Source organism: Pygoscelis adeliae, unplaced genomic scaffold (genome assembly GCF_000699105.1).
Source record: "Pygoscelis adeliae isolate BGI_AS28 unplaced genomic scaffold, ASM69910v1 Scaffold101, whole genome shotgun sequence".
NCBI classification, from domain to species: domain Eukaryota; kingdom Metazoa; phylum Chordata; class Aves; order Sphenisciformes; family Spheniscidae; genus Pygoscelis; species Pygoscelis adeliae.
In genome coordinates this window covers 7,277,170-7,291,609 of record NW_008824238.1, presented here as the reverse complement: position 1 = coordinate 7,291,609, position 14,440 = coordinate 7,277,170, and the positions used below count along the sequence as shown (strand labels likewise).

The following is a 14,440-nucleotide window of genomic DNA, read 5'->3' as shown; positions in this document are numbered from 1 at the left end:
GTGATCCCAATCCTGTCCATGTCTCCTCATCAATAACTCTTTACTGCCGTCTACAAGCAAAACCTGGAGCAGGGACCAGGACTAAAGCCATTTCTTCCAAGGGAAAACTCCTTTCAGAAGGTTTTAAAGTTAGGTTCCTCTCTTGCGTACTCTTTTTTTTTCTTCTGCATCTCTATACATTCCTCATTTTTTCTCCTTTCTCTTCCCTTGTGTCCACCATCCATTTGTGCAGTGGTTATGGTGCTCTTGGGGACATCAGGAGTTCAGAGTCAGATTCTCTCTGACTAAATAGCTGCGTAGAAGCTACCATGCATAAGGTGAGCAATTTTTGTAGCAACCAATTTCCTGACTTCCTAGCAAAAACACACTATCAGGCGGTTCTTATCTTCTCCACAATAACTGTTAAACATAGTGGCCAATACTAATAAAGTGGGTATCAACAGGAAACACACATACATCCCTTGTGGATTTGGACATATTTCAAATGCTTCCTTCCCATCTTTGAGTCACAGCAGCTTAAACACCTGCACCTACCTGGCTCCCTAGCATAGGATCTTCTAAAACCACACAAGAGTCTATGCTTGGTCACTTGGAGAACTCTGGCCAAAATACAAACAATAGTTTATTTCACTTCAGTAGTCCTTGAGAATAGGTAACTACACTAATCTCTGAGATTGAAGAGTCCAAAATATGCTTAATCTGGGTTTTTGAAAGAATTCACATATTTCAAACATGTCCCAAAGTCCTTCTTCAGTCAATGCACTCCTCTACCTTCTCCACAGTGGTCACAACGGCAGACATCTAGTTTAGCTCAGAAGACAGGGCCAGGTCTGTCACCTGCATGGTTTTGGGACTCTTCATAGCTAGAGTCCATGGTAGCTGAACAGTGAAGAAAGGTGGTGCTTTGAGAATGCAGTTTGGGGTAATTTTTTTTCTGTGGGTTTTATTATGGTGGTACCAGAACCCTTTGGTGTGTCATTACCTTATTTTGAAAGGTTATTTTGAATACTCCAAGCGCCACCTTTCACCAGTGTTTCATAGACTGCAAGATGCTGTGGCTCATGGCTACAGTTGCTCCGGCCTTGATCCACAGAGGGGCACAGCTTCTGGATCCTCTCCCAAGACGTTGGATCTGCCTAGCTCCGTGACACAAGGCTGTCCCTCCTTCCTCTTACTACCTGATACTTTTAAACTAGCTGACCTTTTTTTCACAAATGGAAGCAAAAAGTGTCCTCCATTGCATCGTTTATCCAGTAGTCCACTGATCAGATACGAAAACCCAGCTTCCGAAGAATACTGAAGTAATCCATGAATGGATGAATGCGATAAAGAGGAGAGGTTGCAGGAGCGAAATTTAAAGGCCTTTTCCAGAGACTAGAATATACGTATGAAAATCCCCAACTCCGGGAGGAGACTGTGCCCTTTGCCTTCTCACACCTGAGTGGTAAGCGGAGCTGCAGGCACCATCCTATCTCTGCCTGTGGTCCATGTGCAGTCCAGTCCAGAAGACCTGAATTTCTGAGAACAAATGCCAGTTTGACACCTGCAGAATCTACAAAACCAGAAAGAGCTAAGTACTGAGCTCTGTTGGGGTATGAGTATCTGCACATGCGCCGTAAGCAAAAATCTTGCCGTGGGAATTATGCTGGTATGCACAACCTCTCCACAACAGGCATTGCAGCGTAATATTGAATTAACTGTGCTACCTTGTTTGCCCTGCTCTCAGTATTGCTCAATGGTGCCACAGAGAGGCCACTGCTGTTTAAAACTAGCTCAAGTATCTCTGCTCTGAGCAGATCAGTAGATATCCAGGGAATTTTAGCACCTCCTCAGCCAGGCAGGAGCTGAACAGGAATCTGAATTGGGTTTGTGGCTGCATCCTGGAGAACCTGTATACATGCTCACAGACTGCCGGGGTTGCAGAGCCTCACAAGGGCTGCTGTTTGCTTGCCTTCACATCTGTAATGTGTGGGCAGGACCGCTGTAAAGGTAAAGAGCTAGCATCAGACTTACTGCATCCCAGCTACCCCACAGACCACAGGGGATGTTCTTCTGCTCCCATCTTTTATACCCGAACAGATCAGAGACTCAGCTCAGGAGCCACTCTACACAGAGCAACTGTCACCCATGTCATCCATCACCTCACCTCCTGTCATTAGTGACACTAAGCAGTACAACTGCTGCTTAGTGGCTTTCCCTTGACTCATTTTTAATGCATTTATACACCACTACTTGCTTTTGCTGAATATGCTTGTCTTTCCAGCTGAACACTTTTGCAGCCGAACAAATGTTACTAAGTTGCTTTTAAATATTTATTGACTGTCTACTGATCACACAAATCAGGTTCACAAATTTAGCTCTTGGAGCTATGTTACACTTTATGGTCTAGGTGGATGTTAACCAAAGCCTTTCTGAGTGTTTTCTTTCTTGCGCCACAAACAAACAAGGCACAGTTTTAGAAACAAGTTGCAGCTTGAGCAGGAAATTAAATATCCAAGACTGATATCGGTTCTGTCACCTTCTCAGCTATCAGCTGAAACTTGTCTTATTATATCACGCTGGATTCCAGAAAGCAATACGCAGCAACACATCATATAGCAACAGGCAGACTTTTCCAGTAATCTCTCAACAGAACCTTTTCTCCGATGGAAAATACCAAATCATCAAAACATTCCTCGGTAACATACTGATTTCAGCAGCACAGTGACAGAAGTTTTTCACACCAACAGGAGAGGCAGCATTTTTGGAGTTTCACAAGCTCCTTGGCAGCCTGCTGAGCCGGATGTCCCAGATGCCTGAATACTTGGGGTAAGCAGTGGCTCCCCAGCCTGCCTGGGAGACCCTCGTGCCCATGCCCTGGCTGCCAGCAGGGCTCTGCCACCCTGCACACGGACAGGTCTGGGGCCAGCCTAGGCTGCAGGGAAAGGCAGAGCTCAGGTTCCCCCCTCCAGTCTCTCCCACCCTGTGAAACGCATTCTTCTGACCTCTTATCCCTCCATCATGTAAAACCCTTCTCGGCAGCAGATGGGTCGTGTTGCTCCACAGGCAGGAGCGCCCGCTCCCCTGCTCGCTCCGCTTATGTAGCTAACTCGCTTCAGCTGCGCTACTGAACATTACCATGACAGAGAGGTTAGGAAATCAGCTTAAAAATAAAAGTGAATGAAATCAGGCATGCAAGAAATGAGAAGCATGAAACTGGAAACTGAACTGAGACCCCTGTGAAAATTTAATCTCAGGGGCATTTTTTTGTTTTCCCCAGAAGAAGCCTTAAGTTTACAGATACGCGAAGCAAATATGCTCTAATTAATAGCAAGCTACTGCAAGCTGTGTCTCTCCAGCTTTCATCACCTTTTGTACCTCAGCAAATCACTGTAAGGTTTATTTGGCGGATTTTTTTGCTGTTTACAGCAAATGCCTTGCACGCAGAGATTTTTTTTTTAACCTTTCAAGAACATGTGATACATAAAATCATCTATTAACTCCGTTTCCAAAAGCTCATTATCAGACAGTTGTTAGAGGTTCATGCTTTCATCTTTATTACCTCCACTGTTCACTCATTGTTCATTCTTCTTTCAATGATGGGAAACTAATGACGGATGAAGGAATTCAGATGCTGGGGACATGAAATCTCTACTGACACATTTTGTCTTAACCCCATTTTCATCAGATGTGATCTGATGAAATATAATATAGCACATATTATAACAGATTTCTATGAACACTTGTCCCAGTAGGGGATCATTTTTTCTTGAAGGTACATATTTTTCCAGCAATAAACTGAACCAAAGCACTCTACTAATCCTAATCTGACCCTGGGAAACTGCCTACTCTCCACAAAGGAAAAGAGAGCATTGATCCCTGAATTACTGCACAGCACATCGCAGGTCTACCTGCATCGGTCAGAAAGAGCAGGCTCTTACAGAAATTGCACCGAAGCTACTAAGTCCTGGTCATGAGCTGGCCTGTGGGAAAAGCAGCTTAGTTTCAATGCATGCACTGCTGTAGACACACAGGATGTCTGAGAAACAGCTGCCCCAATTGTTTCAGCGGATGCAGATGCTGACAACTTGCAGTGCTGCTGCACCTGAGCTTCCAAGGACACCCGTCATGCACGAGCACACTAACAGAAACCAGCCCCAAACAACAGCGTTTCCTGAACTATTCTTTCAATTACAAGCAATGATGCTGCTCCTTTCCTTAGTAAGATTCAACTGCAAGTTTGTTAAACGTGGGCTGGGACAAAACCCAGAATCCCAACTGACAAATTGCATTTGTTCATTTCTCAGCAAGACTGTTCTATGTCTCCATGACACGATGCTGGTAAAGCTAATAAAGAGGAGACCTTTATTAGATGTCACTAACAATAAAAGAAACTCTAGTTCCTAACCTTTTTTTTTCTAAATCCTGTTCTCCTCTCCAACTATTACTCTGTGGAAGGCTTGTGGTATAGCAGTAAAGTAAGAAAAGGGGAAGTATAAGGCAAGATTTATTGCCTGGAGTTTTTAGAGCTGTGACTTGTTATTTCAGATACCCAGGCTCAGACTGAAACCTCATTGTGCTGGCAGTCAATGCACACGTATTGAAAAAAAAAAGGTGGACCCTCTTCCCATGAGGCTACAATCTAAATGAAATGCAGTTTAAAAAAAAAAACAACAGTGCCTGACTATATTTTGTTAACATCTAAACAAAGAATTGGTTTGCACATGGTTTTATTCATATTTATTTAGATTGCTGTAGTAACCTACAGGATGAAGGAAATGCAAAGGAAAGGAGATAACCCCTCACCACACAGTTTCTATCATCTTAATATTGGGCTATAAAACAAAAAGGATTATCTTAGTTTGATAGCAATATTTTTGGTTTGGTATTGAAGGACATTCTGGATGGTAGAGATCTGCAGTCTCCTTGTTGGCGAGCAGCTGGAATCGCAGCAATGACGCAATTTTTGCGTAGCTGTCAAACAAGGGACCCTCTCACTGTGTTAGCTGGATTCCTTCTTTGTTGTTATTGTTCTGATCCAATTAGTCACTGCTTTCAAGTTAAGAGATCCGACTGGCTAATTGGACTGAAAGAGAGACAAGAATAACAGAAACCCAAACTGGTGGTATAAGAAGAAGAAAAGGAGATTTTTTTTTTATGTGAAGTGCCTCAGTAAGTCGATTGCATGTTTTAACTAAACCTGAATTACACCAAAACAACAGAAAGCAATCAGAAAGGGCCTGTTTTGATTCATTACATGCCAGAAATATGAGAGATGGAACTGATCTAATCCAGGAATCTGTCACTATGAGTAAGCTCCTGTGGAGCCTGTTTTATTTGCCTTATACCACAAAACGTGGAAGAGACGGGTCTACAAACAACCAAACCAGCTGTTCTCTGCTATTTCCCCTTTATTCAGCACTGGTGAGGCCACACCTGGAGTACTGGGTCCAGTTCTGGCCTCCCCAGTACAAGAGAGACACGGACATGCCAGAGAGAGTCCAGCGAAGGGCCACTAAGGTGATGAAGGGACTGGAGCATCTCTCCTCTGAGGAAAGGCTGAGAGAGCTGGGACTGTTCAGCCTGGAGAAGAGCAGGCTCAGGAGATCTCACCAATGTAGACAAATACCTGAAGGGAGGGTACAAAGAGGACGGAGCCAGGCTCTTTCCAGTGATACAGAAAACTCTTTTCCAGTGAATAGAAACAGAGGAGGTTCCCTCTGAACATCAGGAAACACTTTTTCAGTGTGAGGGTGACCAAGCAGTGGCACAGGTTGCCCAGGGAGACTGTGGAGTCTCTCTCCTTGGAGATCTTCAAAAGCTGCCTGGACAAGGAGACAATTGACTGATTCAGGACTTCCCATTCGGATGCTGGTTATGGTGCAAGAGAAGGGATGCCGTATTGCGGTTTGACACAAGGCTGCTTACACTGTGTTCAAATATCAAACAAGGCTGGGGCACAGAACAACAGATTCTAAAATGCTGAGATGTATAATACAGAGGTGCCCTTGACCTTCCTGATAACAGAACTGCTGATGACACACTAACAACAGCAAAACTGCTTGTGCCCAACATAAAACAGCAGAAAATCCTTGCAAATGTATTCTAATCTGTGCATGCCTCCAGGTCCCATCCACTTCCTCACAGCTGGTACAGTTAGAAAAACAGTGAGTTATGAAACACACTGAATTATGAAATATCGTTGCCTACTTTGCTGAGTACTGGTATGCACATACTCCCATGTTAACTAAAAGCCAGCTTATCCTTCTCCTCTGTACTAGTCTACGGCTCAGTTCATCAAAGAAAAAAACCTTCTTTTAAAATGTAAAAGGAAAGAATGGTGGAACTGAACATGTTTGTCCAGAGAAGATTCTCCTGCAGGGCATGTCTACACTGCCCAATGCAGCTGAGATTTCTGGGCTGCTGTCAGCACAGGTAGCTCAGACATCAGACCCGGCATAGCCATGTTAAGGTAGAGCATCATGAAAGACATTTACTCTGAACCAAGTACTGTTTCTCCTCTCCGATCTAGCCTGTTGAACTGGCTTTGATGTCCATAATGCTGCACTGCATTGGAATTAGAGAATGAAGTATGTGTTTTATTAAACTCCAAAATGAAAGCATGCTTTTTTGTTACATGAACAATAACATTCTTTGATGTCTGAGTTAGAGTTGCCTACCAAGTAAATTATTTGAAGCTATCAAATGATTGACCATGAGGATTAAGAGAATGTTTATCATGTCAGATATTCAAGAAGAATTTATGTGTAGTGCTGCTCCTTTATTATCATTTTGATAATAAATTTGGATTTGATCTCTGTATTAAAAAAATCATATAGGGCTGGGGCTGCAAACTCCTGAACCATGCTTTATAATATGCTAGTAATTCTCAATTTCTATTGACATTACAGTCCAAGCATGCTGATTTTCATACTGATTTCAAAGAGTTGATATACTTCAACACTTTCGAGAATTTTGCCATCACCGTCTCTCACCTCTTTTCTCAATAAGAACAATTAGATGAAGGTGGTAAAGAAGTAATGTTACTGCAGACTTTCAGAACAGCTGTGAACAGATGCCTATTTCAATTCATGCTATGTATTTACTGCAAATGTTATTACTTACTGCAAAAAAAAATTAGTTACTCTTACAAGTCCAGTGTGAAGGTTATGTGTTACATAGCAATAGTTTGCCTTGTCTTCAATTTAGAAATAGATTTAAATTAAATAGCACTTTTTCACAAACAGAAAACTACAGCCTTCTCATTAGCCAGGCAGGGACATTCTGACTTGCCACACAGTTCAATTAATTGCTATCTGAAATTTATGTTTTAATTCCTAATAATTTTCATTTCTTCATCTACGCCCACAGGCTGTCACAAACATCAGTAGAAGGTGGACAATCAAAGCATTCCACCTCCTTCCCACCCCTGTTCTCTCCTTCAGTCCACTATGCTCAGACAAGGATATATCACCATGCTACTCCCCTCTGCAGTCAGCCCCTCAGCACCAAGCTTTAACTCCAGGTATTAAGAATACAAAGGAGTAAACCAGCTTTCCATCAGCTACTGACTTTCAGTTGCTGTTTTTTCTTGCTCTAGGATTAGGGTTTGACAGCAACGTAGTAACACCCAGCAACACGCAGTGCAAAATATTCTCTGTGTAAACAGTGCCTATTTTCTTCCTCCCTTGCTTCCCATTTTTCCTCTTCATTTTTCACTTGGCTTGCTGTCCTGGTTTCGGTGCCGGGTTAAACCACACCACTTGCTCACTGCCCCACTGTAGTTCTTTTTTTCCCCATTTGATCACCTCTTTTCCTGCTCTGCACTTCTTCTACACTGTCTTCCAAACCTCAAAATGTTAAGAGTCCAGAGCTGAGCCTTAAAAGCAAGATATGCAAATGGATCTGATACCCAGCACCTGGCCATAAATAAAAGGCAGACGTTGTCTCAGATGTAAAAGCAAAGGGAAAAACATTGCTTCAGATAAGTTCGTGCTCTTCAAATGCTTACTCTGTTCTTGTGTTTAAGCTACATGAAGAAGGCAATTTTGAGGAAAAGCTAATGTACAAAATAAGAAAGAAAATAAAAGCTCACAATCAGGCTTCTGAGGAATTACCTTCCAGTGAAACACCTTCTCACAACTTTTACTACACTGTCTTCCTTCCAAATATCTCTCATTTTTTAAAAATGCCCTTCCATGCATTTCTTCATGTCACAGTCTAAATCCCTCACTCCCAATACCTTCCTACATCCACACCTTCTTTTTCACGACAGCCTTCTTCATTCTCAATATATATTTAAGGACTATGCTCTGGCCGCTGTCTTGATGATGATCCAGCAAGCGCTGGAGGGCATTCATACAACTAGCAAGGGGTTCAGAAGCAGCACACACCACTAATGTCGATAGCACATGCCCAAGTGATTCCTCTCAAATAGGGACTGTAGACCCAAGACACTATTATGGTGAGAATAAACAAACCTATTCAGAAATAATCTTTATAATCCTTTTAGTATTTTCACAATTTTCATGAGCAGAAAACATTTTGAAACACCAACTAAACTCTGAGCAATCTCCTGTAAAAATCACTGAAGTCCATTCTAACGCATTTTCCCATCCCTTGAAAAGGTGAGTTATTACATAAGCTTCATAATAAACTAGATGTAAAACCAAAGGGCCACATAGTATCACAATACTCATTGAATTCTCATTTGAACATGTGGCTTCTTCAGTACATCAGCATTTTTTTACATTTCTTTATCAGGCTTATTGGAAAAAGCTGGGTTTGCCACAGATGATTCCAAGATACTTACCCGGTCGTGTAAGGTATATTTATTCCCCCTAGATTAATGCTTTCACATCCAACAATGAAGAGAGTTGAAAAGCACAGCAGAGATACACCACTGCAGATCATAGCCAGCTTTGCAGACTCCCTTGCACCAAGTTTCAGTTTTTTTATAATGTAGCCGCCTAGGACAATACCAACACCAGCACTCGGGACAATAATCACACCTGCCGGGAAGAAATTTGAACAACATTAAAACAGGACCTACAGAAATGGAATAAAACATAAATATTGGTTTGATTCCCTAATTAGATGACTGCAAATGCTGTACTAAGATCTCCATTGTCCGCTAGCAAACTGAGTCAGACTTTTCAAACCTTTGGAGTGTTGTCAAAGAATTAATAAAAGCCTCCTTATGATATTACCAGCAGCCAAAGCACTATAAGAGAACTATTGTACTTACAAGCAGAAACATTGCTTTGTATTTATTTTAGAATGGGGAGAAGGGATACACATTGGTCCAGTTTAATTACTGAAAATCTGAAGAAATCCAGATTTGGACACGAATCTTCCTCTTCCTACTCTGATGATGAATTCCAGGGAAGCACAAGTGTTAATCCCAGGCAAGGCCCCCAGAAGCCTGCCCACCTGGGCGTGCATGCGTGAGCCTGGCTGCAAATTCTGCCTGCTGGATACTTTACTCAAGTTGAAGAGCACTGTCCTACATCGGCAGCCCCATTCATCTCAGCCACGCGGAGCGCAAACTGGTCAAACACGATGAAAGAAATTAAGATACTAGAATTAGTATTACGAGAAGTTTAAGACACAAAAGATGTGCCTATGAATTTCTGTCGCTCTGCTGCTGCAGTTATAAGGTGGCAGTTCAGCAACATGTCGCCGGGCTGTCCCCACTTCCCAGGGCCTGAGGTGGTGTTGTCAGTGAATGTCTTGCACTTATTAGCTTCCCTTGGCTTTTGCTTTTCACTGACGTGTGAGAAGGTCTTTAAATAAGTTCTTTGCTAATAAAGATGCATTGCACATATATATGGAATTTGAACAACTTTTGGCAGCTGCATCTAGGGAGAAGGAGCTAAACTTTATAATCCAAATTCTTAAAGATCTTGGTCTTCTTTTTAAAGAAGCGGTAATATTATCATTTGCAAATATCTTTAATATTATTGCAAAGCATTCTCATTCTCGGCTAATTTGTCTAAAGGTGAAGGGGACATTATGTTTATCAAAATGTTGAGATCATGAAAGTAAAAATAAGAGGTAAAAAAAGTTGCCGCCTTAATTATACTGCCATCACAAATGGCATTATAAAATAAATGTCATTTCATGAGGAAGATTCTTAATAATAACCCTTCACAGACTCAAACCCAGTCTTTCTCATAAGAGCAGAATTTAAATGTATAAGTCCTTCTAGGAGAATTAAATGATTTTTCACAAAGTTCAAAGCTGTTATCTCTCTCAAGCTGTTATATCTCTCACTTTCAATGACTGAATATGAACGAGGGAAAGAAATAATGCAAATCCTTTCACTTGCACTGAAAATGTCCTCTCTGTGTGAAAATGGCAACTCAGCCATCTGAGTCTACCAGGCATGCCCTGCTCTACGAAATCTGTGTCAGAGAAGCTCACATCCACACCGAAGGCAGACTGGGATCACTCGCAATGCCTTCTAAAACACCCCTGTCAGGTGAACCAAATTCCATGGACCAAATCTGTGGCTACATCAGTTGTGTGAACTAAGGATCTAGCCCAAGGTAAGGGCTTACTGACGATAAATTAAACTCTGTATTCTTCTTCCTTTCATCTTATAGCTTAGCTTCGAGTTCTTAACCTCTTTTGGACCTGAATTTACCTTTTCTTTCTTATTCTCCTGAGGACATGTATATTGGAAAAGCCTTTCACTACAACTGAAACTGTGTGTGTCTACATCTAGTACCTTGTCAAAACTGAGCATGTAAATATTTTGCGAAGCATTAGGTTAGTGGTTCTTCCATTAGTGAGTTACATTGCGCTGCTGTTTTCATCCCTCCACTGCCACACCATGAAGATCAGAACATAAAAAATGGGGAGACAAACATGAGCAAATTGCCTGCTGAGGCTCGCTCTCATTCAGGAGGATGGAAAGGTAAAGGAAAGCCTATACAGAATTATAAAGACCAATTCCTCCATGCAAACTGAAGATGGAGATGGAAAAACTCTCTCTCTGGGAGGAACTGGAAGGGCAGGAGCAGATTTCACTGTTTCTGGTGAAGGCAGCAGAGAGAAGCGCTCATTCCCTCCTGCGTGTCAGGAAGCCTGACAGGTTCGTTTGCCCTGAGTACAAACTTTTCATCCTTATGCCCCTCTCTTTCTGCAGGGGATGTGAAATCAGAAGTGATGTACTGTCAAAGAAACACAGCTACTACAGTGCACTTCCAGATGAGCTTCCAGGGTAAAGCAAAACATGTACATCTAATCAGGACATGCATTCTTCTTTTTCAAAGGCATTTAGAGGAATAAAGCTTAAGATCTGACACTAAGCCATTGCACTGCACTCTCCTTCATTTCATAATGACAGTTTGGCTTACAGGAATTGTGCGTGTGCCAAATACACTCCTGGGTACAGTGCTCCAAGGCAATATCGGCTTTCAGTCAGCAATTTTCAAGCTTTGTCCTTTTTGCTGTTGTCAGGATGCTGCAGCACTTGAGGCTTTTCACAGCCGCAAAAGATGATCTTAACAGCTACTAATAGTCTGGGAACAGAAAACTGCAATATCTGCTCAGCGGGTTACACTAAGGGAATACCGTTGAGATTTTCAAACCAATTCTGTCTGAGATACATATTACACCTTTTCTAAAACTAAAGGTAGATCCAACGTGTTTGTAACCATTTTAGCAGAAGTCACCAGGGCAGTGCTTTATAATATATAGTGTGCAGTACTTCCAATTACAAATTATTTCAATTGTAACTCTCACAAGTAAATCCGCTAGCGAAGCACCTCAAAGTTTAACCTGGACTTGTCTAAGAACTATCTGTAACCTAGAGTCAAAGTCCTTTTTTTTTGGACTTGAGAAAACCTGAAGGCTGAATGCCACCTGCTCTGCACACGAAAAAAATTCCAAACTAGACAGGACTGCAGCACAAGCTGCACAAGTTCAAGACATAAAGTTTGGCACATGGCGTTTTTGCTGATGATCAATGTCAGGTTTGTTTAAAAATAGAAACAAATTAGAAACAAATTGAGACTTAATTAAAGAATCACTACTTATGAACTGAGATGGAAAATGATGAATAAAAAATTTACATCAGTCACATGGAGAGATTCGTCAAGCACATGTATTCAGCTGGCAATGTACATGTGAAGTATAGATGTAGTAATATAAATAACATGTAAGTCCTCCTTTTGCTAACCAGAAGTTTGTAAACCGGACATGTCTTTTACTAGATTAGCCAGAGCAATCTAATACAGAATCTCCAAGTTTCCTTTTCCCATTTTTCCTACAAAAAGAATTTATAAAATTAATAACAACTGTTGACTTTAATGCTAAGTTTAGGAGCTGGGGTTGTGGAAGCAGTGCTCCCTTGTCCGTGTTGCACATCCAGCCTGAGTTATTTCATCTTCTTCTTCTGGTTCATTATAATAGGCTTTATCAAGCTATTTATAACAGGGAAAACAACAGATGTTATTAGCTTCACACCCTGGATAGGGTCATATCATTTTTTCCTCTTTTAATGTACTGGCTGTTGAATATTTTGTCTGGCAAGAATGTTTCTGGTTTATCTTGAGAATGAAGCAAGTTATGGAGTAGCAATCCCATCAAGACTCATTACAGCAAAATTCCTATGGGTGTGTAGCTACCCTAAGCTTCAGATAGAATCACGGTCCAATCAATCAGTGTTTCCTCCTTATACACAGAACACGAGGATTTCATGCCCTGAAGAAAATCTCATCCCAGCAAGCTCTGAAACAGAAGTCACCTCATGGTGCTTCTCTGATGCTTCCCCTCAGCACTCTAGACTAGACTCCTTGAGTTTCTTCCAGCCACTGCAGGTGACAAATGATTCCCATGTGAGGTCTCTGCGTCTTTGTCTCTCTTTCTTCTACCACTTTTTGTCTTTTCCTTGACTGATGCCCCCGGGCACCTTCACCCCATAATTCACCCCTGTTCCCACAACTCACTACCCACTCCATCACTCCTTCTCAGGCACAATATCTGGAAGTATGAGGGAGCAAAGAACTAACCTGTCTAGCAATTAGCAGCTATTCTATATGGGAAGCACTATAGAAAAGGCAGAAAAGATGCTTATAAGTGCAAAAGAAGAAAGAGGTATTGAGACAAGTGTCTTTGATGCAGCCAGGAGAGAAGGGAGATGATCTGCATGACATGGGCCCCAATTTTGCATGACATTTTTGGCCCCTTTCCCTAGGAAGTTCCTCCCACAGAGCACTACGAAGCTTAAAATTTTGTGGTTTGTAGCTCTGTTAGAAGTTGGACTTGGCTGCACATTGCCACGGCAGCAGGGGAAGTGCCACACCTGCGAAAGAGGGACCTCACACCTGCAGTGGCAGGTGGGAGAGGATCTGGGGAGCTCTCCTGGCTAGACTAGATCGTTGTGTGCTCAACATTAATAAGTAAATAGGCAGAAGACTACCAGCCTGGAGGGGAGAGGTACCTGAAGGATGGGACAGATAAACAACTTGTCAGTGGGGAAAAAAGAAAGATTAGGATATTTTAAAGTTCAAAGTGACAAAGTCAGTAAGAAAGAAAGTAAAATTAACAGAAAATAAGAACAGCTTTAAAATATCTTTTAAGGCACACAAATCACAGTAATGCCTATGGGTTTTCTAGCTTGTTTTTGTTGCTTTTTTCCCCCTTGAAGACCATTAACATATTAGAAAATGTCTGTCTAGGCTTATGTAAAAAACCCCAGACCCTTAACAATATAAATGGGTTCACATTTTACTAAACACATATAGCAAACATCAAAAACGGCCTGAATATCTAACCAAATGCACAAAGCTGGATCCAATCACCTGTTCTAACAAGCATGTTTTTGGTTCATTCCTGTATTGATTCATTTCATTTGCCAAAGAACGCCAAGCCTTTCAACATTACACTACGTGGCAATGCCTTACCAGTGTAGATGCTGGCATTGGAAGCTGGGATGCCAAACTGTGACTCGATGAACTTGGGAATGAAGGTAATAAAAGCTGTGACAATGGCACTCTCAGCTGTGTATGACAAACTCACAAAAAGGAATGTCATGTTGCTTAAGATCCTGACAGCTGCTCTTGGAAGCTCTATAAATGACAAAAATGACAAAGCAATGTTATAAATAATGAGCGAGAAACAAAAGCAAACTGAAACAAAAACTGATTTTCTTTGAGATGGACTGGCAATAATGGTTTGCTAGCATCTGGCTACATTTGCTAAGAGGAAGGGAGAGTGCTTATTTGGGATTGCAGTCTTCGCTGTCTGCTCTTACCCTATCTCACTGCATTGCCCCGGGGCTGCAGTCCCACTTTTCACAAACACAACTGAGGTCTGTTTTAACAAAACCGTCTGAAGAAACAGGGTCTACATAGTAGCACTATAAAGGAAAGAAAATCAGCAATAAAATGTAGTGATTTTGGAATTATTCTGAGTCTGATTTTGAAATTTTCTACAAGATAACGCATATCAC

The 14,440-nt window shown here is 41.7% G+C and overlaps 1 protein-coding gene across 1 annotated transcript in view; it reads right to left on the bottom strand.

Moving 5' to 3' along the window:
- Nucleotides 1-14,440, bottom strand: part of SLCO5A1 (solute carrier organic anion transporter family, member 5A1) — a gene marked incomplete at its 5' end in the record, with an annotated part of 81,728 nt that overhangs the window by 16,564 nt on the left and 50,724 nt on the right. The window contains 2 exons of the mRNA XM_009335078.1: nt 8,792-8,990; nt 13,893-14,057. Coding sequence (XP_009333353.1) covers nt 8,792-8,990; nt 13,893-14,057 — 364 coding nt within the window. The remainder of the gene's footprint in view (nt 1-8,791; nt 8,991-13,892; nt 14,058-14,440) is intronic.